Source organism: Pongo abelii, chromosome 18 (assembly GCF_028885655.2).
Source record: "Pongo abelii isolate AG06213 chromosome 18, NHGRI_mPonAbe1-v2.0_pri, whole genome shotgun sequence".
In the NCBI taxonomy this organism is placed as follows: Eukaryota; Metazoa; Chordata; class Mammalia; order Primates; family Hominidae; genus Pongo; species Pongo abelii.
Window position 1 is genome coordinate 73,920,438 of NC_072003.2, and position 15,246 is coordinate 73,935,683.

Consider the following 15,246-nt stretch of genomic DNA (forward strand, 5'->3'; position numbering starts at 1 on the left):
ACCTCTGCCTCCCAGGTTCAAGCGATTCTCATGCCTCAGCCACCCGAGTTGCTGGGATTACAGGCACACACCACCACATCCGGATAATTTTTTGTATTTTTAGTAAAGATGGGGTTTTGCCATGTTGCTCAGGCTGGTCTCAAACTCCTGAGCTCAGGCAATCTGCCTGCCTCAGCCTCCCAGAGTGCTAGGATTTCAGGTGTGAGCCACCGTGCCTGGCCCTTCTACTGTACCTATAATTCACTTCTTCTTTAAAATTTTCTTTCCTTTTTTTCCTTCTTGACCTGGTCAACAGATTTATCTTTATTTTTTTGAAACAGGGTCTTACTCTGTCACCCAAGCTAAAGTGCAGTGGCATGACCATAGCTCACTGCAGCCACAACCTCCTGGGCTCAAGAAATCCTCTCTCCTGAGGAGCTGAGACTACAGGTGTGGACCACTACACATGGATAATTTTTTTCATTTTTACTAGAAACAAGGTCTCACAATGTTGCCCATGCTGGTCTCAAACTCCTGGTCTCAAGCAATCCTCCCGCCTCGGCCTTCCAAAGTGCTGGGATTACAGGCATGAGCCACTACACCCAGCCTATTTATTTTCAAAAAAGCTCAAAGCTATATGGCAAAATATTAAGATCTGATAAAATTGGGTACAAGGCTGTTCGTTTTATTAGTCTGTATCGGCATTTTGAAACTGTTCACTTTTTCTGAGGCTAGAGAGTATACTTTTCACTTTTTCTAATGAGGCTGGAGAGTATACTAATTGCTTATTGTAATCAGTGAATTGTTTTTAAATGTAATCACCCATTACAGCCACACCTATAGATTTTGCCTTTTCAACAAAATTCCTCTCTGTACACATCTTCCATTATTTAAAAATGCTACAAGTGAGTATTGGTTGGACCAAATGAATAAAAACAAGGAAGAAAACTAAAATAATCTGTACAGTGACTACCTATAGAGTTTTTTTTCTTTCTCTTAAAAAAATTTCAAATACAGACAGGATCTATGTTGGCCAGGTTGGTCTTGAACTCCTGGCCTTAAGCAATCCTATCGCCTTGGCCTCCCAAAGTGCTGGGATTACAAGAGTGAGCCACCGCACCAGCCTTACTTTTTTTCTAGTTCACAAAAATGCAATCATACTAATAACATGCTTCCACAGGACAACATATGCACATTTCAACATTGTATAGTATTCTCTTCATGCATATACCACCGTTCACTCAACTAAGCAATCCCCTTGCCTTAGATTTTTAACAATGCTAAATGAAGTTTCATTAAGTAAATCTTTGTACACACCCTTCAATGTTTCTTTAGAATGCCTGAACAATTATTACTAGATATAAGGCTTTAGAGACACATTTCCAAGGATGTCTCAAAATGATTTTGCCTGTGTACATCCAAACTAGTAAAGTGTGAACCCATGTCACTGTACCTCTCTCAATGGTGTGTATGTTCTTTAATATTTTTGAAGCATATACTGAATGGTGTTACTAGCAACTGTTTTTTTTTTTGAGACGGAGTCTTGCTCTGTCGCCCAGGCTGGAGTGCAGTGGCGCAATCTCGGCTCACTGCAAGCTCTGCCTCCTGGATTCACGCCATTCTCCTGCCTCAGCCTCCTCAGTAGCTGGGATTACAGGCGTCCGCCACTATGCCCGGCTAATTTTTTTGTATTTTTTAGTAGAGACGGGGTTTCACCATGTTAGCCAGGATGGTCTCGATCTCCTGACCTTGTGATCCGCCCACCTCGGCCTCCCAAAGTGCTGGGATTACAGGCGTGAGCCACCATGCCCGGCCCTAGCAACTGTTTATATGCTTCCGAAATCCTGGTAATTTTACATTGCACTGCATGTGCAAAGCTTCACTTATGAGTTTTCGGTATGGAGAACTGCTGTGAGGGGGGTCAGGGATGTGAGAAGCAAAAATGGCAACAGAAGTAATGTGCCAGATCCTTGTGTTTAATGCTCTACATAAGGCAAACGATGCAGACTTCCTTAAGAAGATGATCAGACATGAATTATAAATAACAGTGTAAGACAGACTGCCAACAATCCTCAGAGATCCCAAGTCACAGGTCAAGTAAAACCTCACTACGAGTGACTCATAACTTCTTTTTCAGATGTGCCTATAATGAACCAAAAGGGAACATTCCAGCCAGGCATACTCTTACCACCTACCTTTTCATGCGCTCCTGTTCACTAGTGTCCAAAGCTCTCAGGGTTCGGGCATAAAGGACGACAATGTCACTCTGCCTGGCTTTCTTGTTGCACTAAAGAACCCAATAGGACATAATTAGAGTGGTTCTAGGAATCTGCCTGACTTAACATGTTAATGTGTCCTTACCTATGGTCCTTACCTGGGGACATTTTCGTACTTGTCCTTTAAGCCACGTGGAAATGCACCTATACCCAAAGAGATGCCCACAGCGTAATGCTGAGAGCCGGTGGTCCCCAGCATTGGTCCACTGTTCCAGACATATTGTACAAGTGTCCCCTTCTTCCTCATCCATAGAAGCAGAAGGTAGCAGAGGCTCAGACTTCTGGGGAGATGGCTAGATGGAAACCAGAATATATTCAAATTAGAGAAAATGTAAAATCAATCTTGAAGATGTGCAACTAAGAAATTAACAGAAGTGCAAAAAAATGATACAAACAAAAGGGCTACAGAACACTTGTAACACCTAGGAATCACTTGTCATTCTTTCTAGAATGCAATGTGGCAAAATATAAGCTATGAAAACTATACTACTCTTAAATCTTATAAAATTCTTGGATACTTTTTCCTTCACTCAAAGGAAGAAAAGCAGCTATCCATATAAAGAATGGCAGCTATAAAATATTTAACTCATGTGTACCAGAGGGGAAAAAAAGAAAACAAAGGATACAAATGCTTACAAGAAAACACAATGGTCAATAAGTGTTTGCTTATAATTAAAGAAATGCAAATTAAAGAGACCATTTTTCATCTATCAGACTGGTATAAATTGATGTCTGATGACACCAAGCACTGTTGAGGGTAAATGAGATATGGACGTGCTTATATACTGTTCCTTAAATGTAAAGTGGCACACATTTCTGGAGCACCATTTGGCATTATCCATGAAAATTAAAACACATATATCTTTCCTTTGGCATAGCAATCTCTCTGCTAGAGATATCTCATGAATATATAGTCACGCATTGCTTGACAATGGGAATACATTCTGACAAATGCGTCTTTAGGCGATTTCGTCATTGAATGATCCCAGAGGTACTTAAATAAACCTAGACGGTGTAAACTATTACATACTTAGACAACAAACCTGTATAGCATGTTACTGTACCAAATACTGTAGGCAACTGTAGCACAGTGGTGGGTTTCACCATGTTGGCCGGGCTGGTCTCAAACTCCTGACCTCAAGTGATCCGCCCGCCTTGGTCTCCCAGAGTGCTGGGATTATAAGTGTGAGCCACTGCGCCCGGCCTGGTATTATCATCTAATGGGACAACCATCATACATGTGGTCTGTCGTAGACTGAACTATTATGCAGCCCATGATCGTAGTCACAAATATTTTCTTTTTTTTTGAGACAGAGTCTTGCTCTGTCGCTCAGGCTGGAGTGTAGTGGCACAATCTCGGCTCACTGCAAGCTCCGCCTCCTGGGTTCACACCATTCTCCTGCCTCAGCCTCCCGAGTAGCTGGGACTACAGGCGCCCGCCACCAAGCCCGATTTTTTGTATTTTTAGTAGAGACGGGGTTTCACCATGTTAGTTAGGATGGTCTCGATCTCCTGACCTCGCGATCCGTCCACCTTGGCCTCCCAAAGTGCAGGGATTACAGATGTGAGCCACCATGCCCAGCCAGTCACAAATATTTTCTAAGATAATTATATAAAATTGTTCCAAGCAGGCCAGGTGTAGTAATCACACCTATAGTCCCAGCTCATTGGGAGGCCAAGGCAGGAGGATTGCTTGAGCTCAGGAGTTTGAAACCAGACTGGACAACATAGCAAGACTTTGTCTCTGTTAAAAATTTAAAAAATTAGCCATGTGTGGTGGCACATGCCTGTAGTCCCAAGTAGTCAGGAGGCTGAGGTAGAAGCATCACCTGAGCCCGGGATATTGAGGCTGCAGTGAGCTATGATTTTGCCACTGCACTCCAGCATGAGGGACAGAATGAGACCCTGTCTCAAAAAAGTTCAGTGCAGCATGATTTATATAAAGAAAAGTATTATTACCCTCCCAAGTAGTTGAGACAACACAGGCGTGTGCCACCATACACTAACCATGCTTTACATGATAAGAAAAAAATTAATTCGCTGGGCGCAGTGGCTCACGCCTATAATCCCAGCACTTTGGGAGGCCAAGGCAGGCGGATCATGAGGTCAGATCGAGACCATCGTGGCCGACATGGTGAAACCTCGTCTCTAATAAAATACAAAAAATTAGCCAGGCGTGACGGCATGTGCCTGTAGTTCCAGCTACTCGGGAGGCTGAGGCAGGGGAATTGCTTGAACTCAGGAGGCGGAAAGAAAAGAATTAACTCAAAATTTATTTGTATGATGGAATGCCATGTAGCTATTAATAAGAACAAGATGAGGCCAGGCGCGGTGGCTCACGCCTGTAATCCCAGCACTTTGGGAGGCTGAAGCGGGCGGATCACCAGGTCAGGAGATCGAGACCATTCTGGCTAACACGATGAAACCCCATCTCTACAAAAAACAAAACAAAACAAAACAAAAAACAAAAAATTAGCCGAGTGTGGTGGCAGGCGCCTGTAGTCCCAGCTACCGGGAGGCTGAGGCAGGAGAATGGCGTGAACCTGGGAGGCGGAGCCTGCAATGAGCCGAGATCACGCCACTGCACTCCAGCCTGGGCGACAGAGCGACACTCGTCTCAAAAAAAAAAAAAAAAAAAAAAAAGATTCAGTTTTATGTACTGATAACAGAAAGCTCTCCAAGATGTACTAACCTGGGAAAAATGAGCCAGACTCAAATAAAAACACAAAGAGCATACAGAAATATGCAAAAAATGATAAATGATGTTTTGAGATTGGCAGAATTCACAGCAGATGTAAATAACTCATATTGAGGACAATGATGTATAGGTGTTTTTTTTTGTTTTTTTTTTTTTTTGAGATGGAGTCTTGCTCTGTTACCCAGGCTGGAGTGCAGTGGCACAATCTCGGCTCACCACAACCTCCACCTCTCGGATTCAAGTGATTCTCCTGACTCAGCTTCCCGAGAAGCTGGGACTATAGGCACACGCCACCATATCCGGATAATTTTTGTATTTTTAGTAGAGATGGGGTTTCAACCATGTTGGCCAGGCTGGTCTCAAACTCCTGTGCTCAGGTGACTCACCCACCTTGGCTTCCCACAGTGCTGGGATTACAGGTGTGAGCCACTGCGCCTGGCCAACATTATTATTATTATTCTTTGAGATGAAGTTGTGCTCAGTCTCCCTAGCTGGAGTGCAGTGACGCTATCTGGGCTCACTGCAACCTCTGCCTCCCAGGTTCAAGCGATTCTCCTATCTCAGCCTCCTGAGTAGCTAGGATTATAGGCGTCTGCCAACACACCCAGCTAATCTTTGCATTTTTACTAGAGACGGGGTTTCACCATGTTGGCCAGGCTGGTCTCGAACTCCTGACCTCAGGTGATCTGCCCGCCTCGGCCTCCCACAGTGCTGGAATTATAGGCATGGGCTACTGCGCCCAGCCCATTATTTTTAAAAATAAAAATTATCACCTACTAACCATATTCTGCCTATTTTTTTTTAAATTTTAATTTTTTTTATTGAGACAGGGTCTCACTCTGTTGCCATGGAGTGCAGCGGTGCAATCATGGCTCACTGAAGCCTTGACCTCCCAGGCTCAAGTAATCCTGCCTCAGACTCCCTATGTAGCTAGGACTACAGGCGCATGCCACCACACCTGGCGAATGTGTTTAATAATTTATAAAGCACATTTATGTCTATTTTTTCAACTGATACTTAATCTTGTTGGCTAGACAGGACAGGTTATCCTCAATACTCCTCTCTCCCCATTTTTAAATCTAACAGGCAGCAGTCACACAAATAATGAGTAACTGCGATAGGATCCACACCTGGACCTCTTGCCTACAAAGCCTGCAAGCTTCCCATTTTAACCTGCAGCCCCACTACTTTTTGGTTAGAGACGAGGTTTCACCATGTTGGCCAGGCTGGTCTCAAACTCCCGACTTCAGGTGATCCACCCGCCTTGGCCTCCCAAAGTGCTGGGATTACAGGTGTAAGCCACCGTGCCCAGCCAAAAACCCAAACCTTTTATTTAAAAGGATATTCAGAGGCCAGGAACGGTGGCTCACACCTGTAATCCTAGCACTTTGGGAGGCCGAGGTGGGTGGATCACGAGGTCAGGAGTTTGAGACCAGCCTGGCCAGTATGGTGAAACCCAGTCTCTACTTAAAAGACAAAAATTAGCTGGGCGTGGTGGTGTGTGCCTCTAGTCCCAGCTGCTCGGGAGGCTGAGGTAGCAGAATTGCTTGAACACGGGAGGCAGAGGTTGTTGTGGTGAGCTGAGACTGCACCACTGCACTCCACCCTGGGCAACAGAGCGAGACTCCGTCTCAAAAAAAAAAAAAAAAAAAAAAAGATATTCAGGTTGGGCATGGTGGCTCATGACTGCAATCTCGATGGTTTGGGAGGCCGAGGCAGGACGATCCCTTGAGCCCAGGAGTTCGAAACCAGCTGGGTAATATAGTGAGACTCTGTCTACAAAAAATAAAAAATGTAGCCGGGCGTGGTGGCATTACCTGTAGTTCCAGCTATTCAGGAGGCTGAAGTGGGAGGATCCTTTGAGCCCAGGAGTTTGAAACTGCAGTGAGTTATGACTGCACCACTGCACTCTAGCCTGGGTGAGAGTGAGGCCTAGTCTCGAAAAATAAATAAATAAATAAATAGATTAAAAAAAAAAAAAAAAAGATGTTCATATTACCTGTTTGGGGAGGGTCTTGCCTCCATCGATACATGTAACTTCTTGCTCTGCTGAGACACCTGCTAGTTGCTCTGCCAAGTCATTTCCAGGAAATGACAGGAGAGGTAAAATACAAAATAAGATATGTCAGGTATGAGAAGCTAGCAGGAGAGAGCCTGACTCACTACAGCTTCCCATTTCTAACTGACAGTGTTCCTGCAAAAAGGACAATTTCCCCAGGTACCATCAGTGAATTTATTTTTAAAAATTTAGTTTGAATATTCTCAAACATACATAAAAGTACACAGAACAGTATAGTTAAGCCACAAGTACCCATCACTCAATTTAAAAAATAATCAGTATTTTGCCAATCTTGTTCCACCTAAGCCCCCATTCCATTATTTTCTTTTGGTTGGAATACTTAACAAACCTTAAAATGTCATTATACTTGCAAAAACTTCTGCAAGACTGATAAGAATTCTTTTTTTATATAAACATTGTGTAATTATTATACCTAACAATATTAACAATAATCCTCCAATACCACTAAATACCCAGGCATCCAGTTCATATTCAAAATTTCCCAATAGTTTTAAAGCTGATCTTTGCAGATTTATTGCAATCAGAATTCAAAAGAGGTCTCCATAATGAGCTTGTGATGTCTCTTAAGTCTTTTTCATTTTATTACAATTCCCCCTCACCCATTTTTTTCCTGTTTGTCATTGATTTGTCAGGTCATTTGTCTAATGAAATGTCCTACACATCCTGGATTTGGCTGACTGCTTCTTCATGAAATTAACTTTTATATACAATAAATTGAGCATTGTGCAACCATCACCATAACCCAATTTAAAATATTTCTATCAGCCCACAAAGATCCTTTATGCCCATTTAGAGTCAATCCACATTTGCATCTGCAGCCCTGGGCAACCACTAATATTGTCTCTGTAGACTTGCCTTTTCTGGATGTTTTATGTAAGTGGAATCATAAACTATGTTGGTATACTGTTACATAAAACATTAAAAATTGTCCCCACTGATTTGAGATATTCCCTTCACAATATGTTAAATTTCCATATATATTTAGGTCTAGAAAGATGTTCCATTTGTAGACTGTTCTACATTTTTAATTTAAATGATTACATCTCTGAGGTATTATTTATCTTGTTCCTCCACCCCTGTTTCTACAAACTATGCAAAGTGGTTGTTAGAAAACAATCTTGAGTAGATTCAGGGCTTTTTTTTTTTTTGGCAATAGGGGTGGGGGCTGGTGTGTGTGTGCATACAGTACTTCCTAAGTAGCATGAGTATTTCTGATTGCAGCACATTAGAGGCACATATGGTCTTGTTGTCCTATTTTTTTTGAGATGCTAAGATTGACCAATGGGTTCAGGTGGTATCACCCTGGTCCCTGTATTAAAAGGAATCCCATCAACCCTGCAACCTAATGGTTTTAGGATCCACTGATGATCTTTGCCTAGATATATAATTTAACTGGGGGGTCACAAAATGATGACTTTTCTATTGTTCCTGCTGCAATTAGCTAAAATTTTTCTATTAAAAAAACCTTCAAGCCTGGACAACACAGGGAGACCCCATAGCTACAAAAAATTAGCCAGGTGTGGAGGCATGCACATGTAGTCCTAGCTACTCAGGTGGCTGAGGTGGGAGGATCGCTTGAGCCTGGGAGGTCAAGGCTGCAGTGAGCTGTGATCGTGCCACTGCACTCCAACCTGGGGGATAGAGTGTAACCCTGCCTCAAAAAAACAAATGAATAAAAAACAACAAAAAACCCCACTTCATCAACTATCTGATTGTCCAAAATACAGTTTATACAGAAAGGCAAAATATTAATATATTCCTGACCCTTTATTTACTAGTTTTTGGAGTAATTAGTTGGGGTTCTAACAACTTACGATAGTGATAAATGAGGTTTTGGAAAATTATATAAATATGAACTTAAAGATTTTCATTGATTTATTATATTTCAATTCATAATCCAAGAATATTCTTTCAGTGGTAAAATATATTGAAAGAGTGCCCTCTGGGGATCAGAAAGTTTTTAACGTAAGCAGGACATCTACTTTAGGGGTCTCTGCCTACGACTATTAAATAAAGTTTCACTTGCATAACACATAACATTATACTAGGACTCGAAAGTGTCAGCCTTGACAGGGTGCTGAATTTACAAAACTTTTCTTTGAAATAAAGAATCTAGGCCAGGTGCAGTGGCTCATGTCTGTAATCCCAGCACTTTGGGAGGCTGAGGTAGGTGGATCTCTTGAGCTCAGGAGTTTATGACCAGCCGGGGCAACATGGAAAAACTCTGTCTCTACAAAAAATTTAAAAAATTAGCCAGGTGTGGTGGTGTGTGCCTGTAGTCCCAGTTAGTGGGGAGGCTGAGGTCGGAGGATGGCTTGAGCCCAAGAAGCGGAGGTTGCACTAAGCTGAGATTGTTGTCGCTGCACTCCAGTTGTCACTGGGGGACAGAGCCAGAGCTTGCCTCAGAAAAAGAAAAAAAAGAAAAAAAAATCTACTTTCTCAGATGTCTAAAAAAGTGTAAGAGAATATAAAATGCCATTACAAAGTGACTAACTCACTGGGTCACAAATTACATTAAGCTGTAAGTCAGATCAAATCCTCTCTACATAATTATGGCCAGTGAAGGCTCTATACTATAAAACAGGAATCCACAACATTTAGGGGAGAAAAGGGAAAGTGTCAAAGCACAAATCTAGTTTCTAGCCTTCTGAAGTTTAAGCTTCGTGGATGTTAGCTGTGTGAGTCCAAACCTGGGTAAAATACTGACCTTCTAAAATGACAGCTCCAGATTCCTCTGCCTGGTCAACAACCCCTCCATACTCTGCAGAGCTGTCACTGTCAGAATCAGAACTACTAGACACCTGCAAGTCTTCAGATACAGGATTCCTAGTCTCTGAATCATAAGTGGTAGCTGGCAAGTCAGGCTGGGTCCTGCTCACCTGAAAGTAAGCATCCAATGGTGCTCTCAACCTATGTACACAGAAAGACAACGGAATTATAGTACAATGAACTATCATCACAAAAACAATCTATAGTGATTTGAAGTAAATCCTATCACTTCAACCCATCTCCAGGCCATTAAATGCTGCCTTTGAAAGCTGAAGCAGGTATAGCAGATAAGGGGGAGACTGGCCTCCGGGATATTATTTTTTTACCACTCAACCACTGCTACATTAGCCCACACAGGAGCTTGATCCTTCTGTTAAAAGCTAATTCTGTTTTACTGGCATCTGGCCATATTGTCAGTATCTTTAAAGGACAAACTCAGCAATCTGTATGCTGGTTTAGGTGGCTGAAAAGGGGGGGTGAGCAAGAAGAAAAAGGGCTTTGTTGCCCAAATATGGCCTCATGGGATTTTGCAATTGCAGCCACCTAGACCAAGGTATTTTGGAGTACAGTACAAGGTCTGGCTTCTGTAATTTCTTCATCTCTCATTTTAGGATAGTATTTTTCTTTTAAAATTTAAATAATGTTAGTTTTAAGATAAAAAACATAAATGATAATATGGCATCAAAAAAACAACTTAGAATGATGAGAAGACCTGGGGCCAAATCTAACACTCCAAATCTATCTTGGCTGGCTGAGTTTAAAATAACCACTACTGCACCTCAGTTTCTCTAACTCCTGGGATAACAAAGCATACTCCAGTTTGAGCTGAGGAGTCTGAGGCCACTTTTGTCACAGAACTAATGAAACTTTATATTTAGTAGAGACGGGGTCTTAACATGTTGGTCAAGCTGGTCTCCAACTCCTGACCTCAAATGATCCACCCACCTTGGCCTCCCAAAATGCTGGAATTACAGGCATGAGCCACCACACCCAGACAAATTAATGAAACTTTATACTAAAAACCAAGAGTTCCTGAGGAAGGATCTAGGGACACACACACACAGACACATTAGGCCAGCTGCGGTGACTCATGTCTGTAATCCTAGCACTTTGGGAGGCCCAGGTGGGTAAACTGCTTGTGCCTAGGAGTTCGAGACCAGCCTGAGAAACATGGTGAAACCCCATCTCTACAAAAAATACACAATATAGCCAGGCATGGTGCTGTGCTCCTGTAGTTCCAGCTACTTGGGAGGCCAAGGTGGGAGGATGGCTTGAGCCTGGGAGATTGAGGCTGCAGTGAGCCATGATGGTGCCCATACTCCAGCCTGGGTATCAGAGTGAGACTTGTCTCAACAACAAAAAAACAAAAAATGACACCCAAAAAACTTGGGAGGCTGAGGTAGGAGGATCACTTGAGCCCGAGAGTTTGAGGCCACAGTGAGTGAGCTATGATTGTGCTACTACACTCCAGCCTAGGTGGCAAGAGTGAGACTCCATCTTCAAAACAAAAAAAAAAAAGAAGAAAAAATAAAAATTAAAAAAATGGCTGAGCTTGGTGGCTCACGCCTATAATCCCAGCACTTTGGAAAGTCAAGGCAGGAGGATTGCTTGAGGCCAGGAGTTTGAGACCAGACTAGCCAACAAAGTAAGACACCATCTCTATTAAAAAAAAAATTTAAAACAAAAGGGCAACTAAGTATTACTGACAGGTGACCTACTGTAAGTTTTAATAATTATGACATTAAATAAAATAGATTATTACCCAGAAACATTGCTGGGGACTGCTTACACAGAAAATTTTTGATTCCTAATAGTTTGGCTGCAATTTATTGATGAATTAGGGCTTTGACCGAATGCTAACTAGAACCAAACAAACACTACTCAGTGTCCAACTCAATTGACAGAAGATTTTTCGACCTTTTAAAAAAAGAAATGTCAATAAACTGAAAGGAGAAATAGCAATCAAGTTGCTTCTCTTTTTTGGAAATTGAGATATAATTAATGTACTATAAAATCCACAACTTAAAAGTGTTCAATTCAGTGGGGTATTTTTTTTAGCATAACCACAAGGTTATGTAATCATAATCATAACCATTATCTGGTTCCAAAACATTTTTGTCACACCTAAAAGGGACCCTGTATCCACAAGCAGTCATTTCCCCTCCTATTTCGTAGTCATGTCCTCTCTTTTATTCTTCATTTTAGTATTTTGAGTCTTCTCTATTTCTTGGTTGGTCTAGCTAAAAGTCTGCCAATTTTGCTGATCTTTTAGAAGAACCAACTTTTTGATTAGTTCATTTTCTCTCATTTTTCTGTTCTCTATTTCATTTATTTATATGCTAATCTTTATTATTTCCTTCTGTCTGCCTGTGTTGGGTTTTGTTTGTTCTTCTGTTATTCAGGAGTGTGTTATGTAATTTCCACAAGTTTGGTGTTCAAGAATCACACCCATGTAAGATGGTGAACTTAATCAGTAAATGTTGTGTATGTTGACTCCTCCACTGACCAGCCATTCCCCTCCCTCCCTCTCCTTGGGCTTCCCTATTCCCTGAGACAAAACAATACTGAAATTAGGCCAGTTAGTAACTCTACCATGGCCTCTAAGTGTTCAAATTAAGGGAAGAGTCACACATCTCTCACTTTAAATCACTAAGCTAAAGTGATTAAGCTTAGTGAGGAAGGCATGTCAAAAGCTGGGATAGGCCAGAAGCCAGACCTTTTGCACCAAACAGCCAAGTGGTGAATGCAAAGGAAAAGTTTCTGAAGAAAATTAAGTGCTACAACAGCGAATACATGAATGATAAGACAGCCTTATTGCTGATATGGAGACAGTTTTAGTGGTCTGGAAAGAAGATCAAACCAGCCACAACATTCCCTTAAACCAATCCCTAATCCAGAGCAAGTCCCCAACTCTCTTTAATTCTGTGAAAGCTGAGAAGTGAGGAAGCTGCAGGAAGTTGGAAGAAAGCAGAGGCTAGTTCATGAGGTTTAAGGAAAGATACTGTCTCCATAAAGTGCATGAAGCAACAGCAAGCGCTGACATTGAAACTATACCAAGTTATCCAGAAGATCTAGCTAAGACAATTGATGAAAGTATCTACACTAAACAGATTCTCAATGTAGATGAAACAGCCTTCTATTGGAAGATGCCACGTAGGACTTTCGCAGCTATAGAGAAGTCAATGCCTGGCTTCAAGGCTCAAAGAACAGGCTGACTCTCTTGTTAGGGGATAATGCTGCTGGTGACTTCAGTTGAAGCCGATGCTCTTTTTTTTTTTGAGACAAAGTCTCACTTTGTTGCCCAGGCTGGAGTGCAGTGGCGTGATCTCAGCTCACTGCAAGCTCCGCGTCCCGGGTTCACGCCATTCTCCTGCCTCAGCCTCCCGAGTAGCTGGGACTACAGGCACCCACCACCACGCGTGGCTAATTTTTTTTTTTTTGAATTTTTAGTAGAGATGAGGTTTCACCGTGTTAGCCAGGATGGTCTCGATCTCCTGACCTCGTGATCCGCCCGCCTCGGCCTCCCAAAGTGCTGGGATTACAGGCATGAGGCACTGTGCCCAGCCGAAGCCGATGCTCTTTTACTGTTTTGAAAATCCTAGGGTGCTTGAAAATTATGCTAAATTTATTCTGTCCATGCTCTCTCTCTTTTTTTTTGAGATGGAGTCTCACTCTGTCACCCAGGCTGCAGTGCAGTGGCGCCTGGCTAATTTTTTGTATTTTTAGTGGAGATGGGGTTTCACCGTGTTAGCCAGGATGGTCTCCCATCTCCTGACCTCGTGATCTGCCCACCTCGGCCTCCCGAAGTGCTGGGATTACAGGTGTAAGCCACCACACCCGGCCTATGTCTGTGCTCTCTAAATGGAACTACAAAGCCTGGATAACAGCTTATCTGTTTAGAGTATGTCTTACAATTTATGCCCACTGTTGAAACCTACTATTCAGAAAAAAGGATTCCTTTAAATATATTACTGCTCATTGACAATGCACCCAGTAAACCAAGAGCTCTGAAGGTGATTAATGTTATTTTCATGTCTGTTAATATAACATATTCTGCAGCCCAACTTTCAAGACTTATTATTTAAGAAATAAGGCCGGGCACAGTGGCTCACACCTGTAATCTCAGTACTTTAATGAAATAACATCTCTACAAAAAACAGAAAAAATTAGCTGGGTGTGGTGGCTTGTGCCTTTAGTCCCAGCTACTCTGTAGGCTGAGGCAGGAGGATCGAGGATCACCTGAGCCCGGGGAGGTTGAGGCTGCAGTGAGCCACGATCACACCACTGTACTCCAGCCTGGGCAACAAGAGTGAGACCTTGTCTCGCAAAAAAAAAAAAAAAAAAAGGAAAGAAAAGAAATATTTTGTTGTGACTCTTAGCTGTGGGGAAAAGCTTTTTTTAATTTTTTTTTTTTTTAATTTTTTAAGATGATAGCTGCCAGTGATTCCTCTAATGGATCTGGACAAAGTAAACTGAAAACCTTGAAAGGATCCACCATTCTTTTTTTTCTTTTTGGAGACAGGGTCTGGCTCTGTCACCAAGGCTGGAGTGCAGTGGCACAATATTGGCTCATTGGATCCTAAGTAGCTGGGACTACAGGCATGCACCACCATGCCCAGCTAATTTTTGTATTTTTTGTAAAGATAAGGTTTCAACATGTTGGCCAGGTTGGTCTTGAACTCCTGAGCTCAGGCAATCTGCCTGCTTCAGCCCCCGCAAAGTGCTGGGATTACAGGCATGAGCCACTGTGCCTTGGGGATCCACCATCCTTGATGCCCCTAAGAACATTCATGATTCATGGGAGGAGGCCAAAATATCAACATTATCAGGAATTTAGAAGTTGATGTCGACTCTTATGAATGACTTTTGAGGGGCTCAAGAGTTCAGCTAAGGAAGTAACTGCAGATGTGCTAGAAACAGCAAGAGAACTAGACTTAGAAGATGTGACTGAATTGATCTCATTCCTAGATTTTCCTTTCCCTCTTATTGGTTAGTTTATTGCTTATCCTACTGAATATCCATTACCTCAGGCAGGCCCCAGGGAAAATTATTTAGGCTTTCACACTCTGCATTGCTCTGAGTCAAGAGTAGTCTTGCAAATGGGGTTTTCCAGAGAACCACCAAACAGGTCATATAAAGATAATTCTCTGGGAATGAGGCTTTGAAGGTGCTCCAATCCCTCTGGTGCCTGCCAGGCTGTTGCTTTTTACTATGATTACAGGCAGATGCTTTTCACGACTACCAAGGAGCTGGAGAAGGTGACAAGAATAAGGAATGCCATAGAGCTCAATGAGATTTGGCTGTTTTTCTTTAATAATCACTCCCTGGATTGCTATAAGCATTTGGTCAGTTTCCCGAATTATGAAAAAGTTGATCCTGACAAATTCAGCCAGTTATTTCACTACTTCCATGGAGATAATTCTTTGTGGTCCTTACTCTGCCAT

At 42.2% G+C, this 15,246-nt stretch overlaps 1 protein-coding gene across 2 annotated transcripts in view; it reads right to left on the bottom strand.

Moving 5' to 3' along the window:
• The window catches only part of RFWD3 (ring finger and WD repeat domain 3), a 45,505-nt gene that overhangs the window by 20,755 nt on the left and 9,504 nt on the right, over window positions 1-15,246 (bottom strand). For both annotated transcript variants that reach the window (XM_002826638.6, XM_002826637.6), the window contains 4 exons: window positions 9,741-9,943; window positions 6,953-7,023; window positions 2,354-2,548; window positions 2,175-2,266 (listed from right to left, as the gene is read on the bottom strand). In XM_002826638.6, the coding sequence (XP_002826684.2) occupies window positions 2,175-2,266; window positions 2,354-2,548; window positions 6,953-7,023; window positions 9,741-9,943 (561 nt within the window). The remainder of the gene's footprint in view (window positions 1-2,174; window positions 2,267-2,353; window positions 2,549-6,952; window positions 7,024-9,740; window positions 9,944-15,246) is intronic.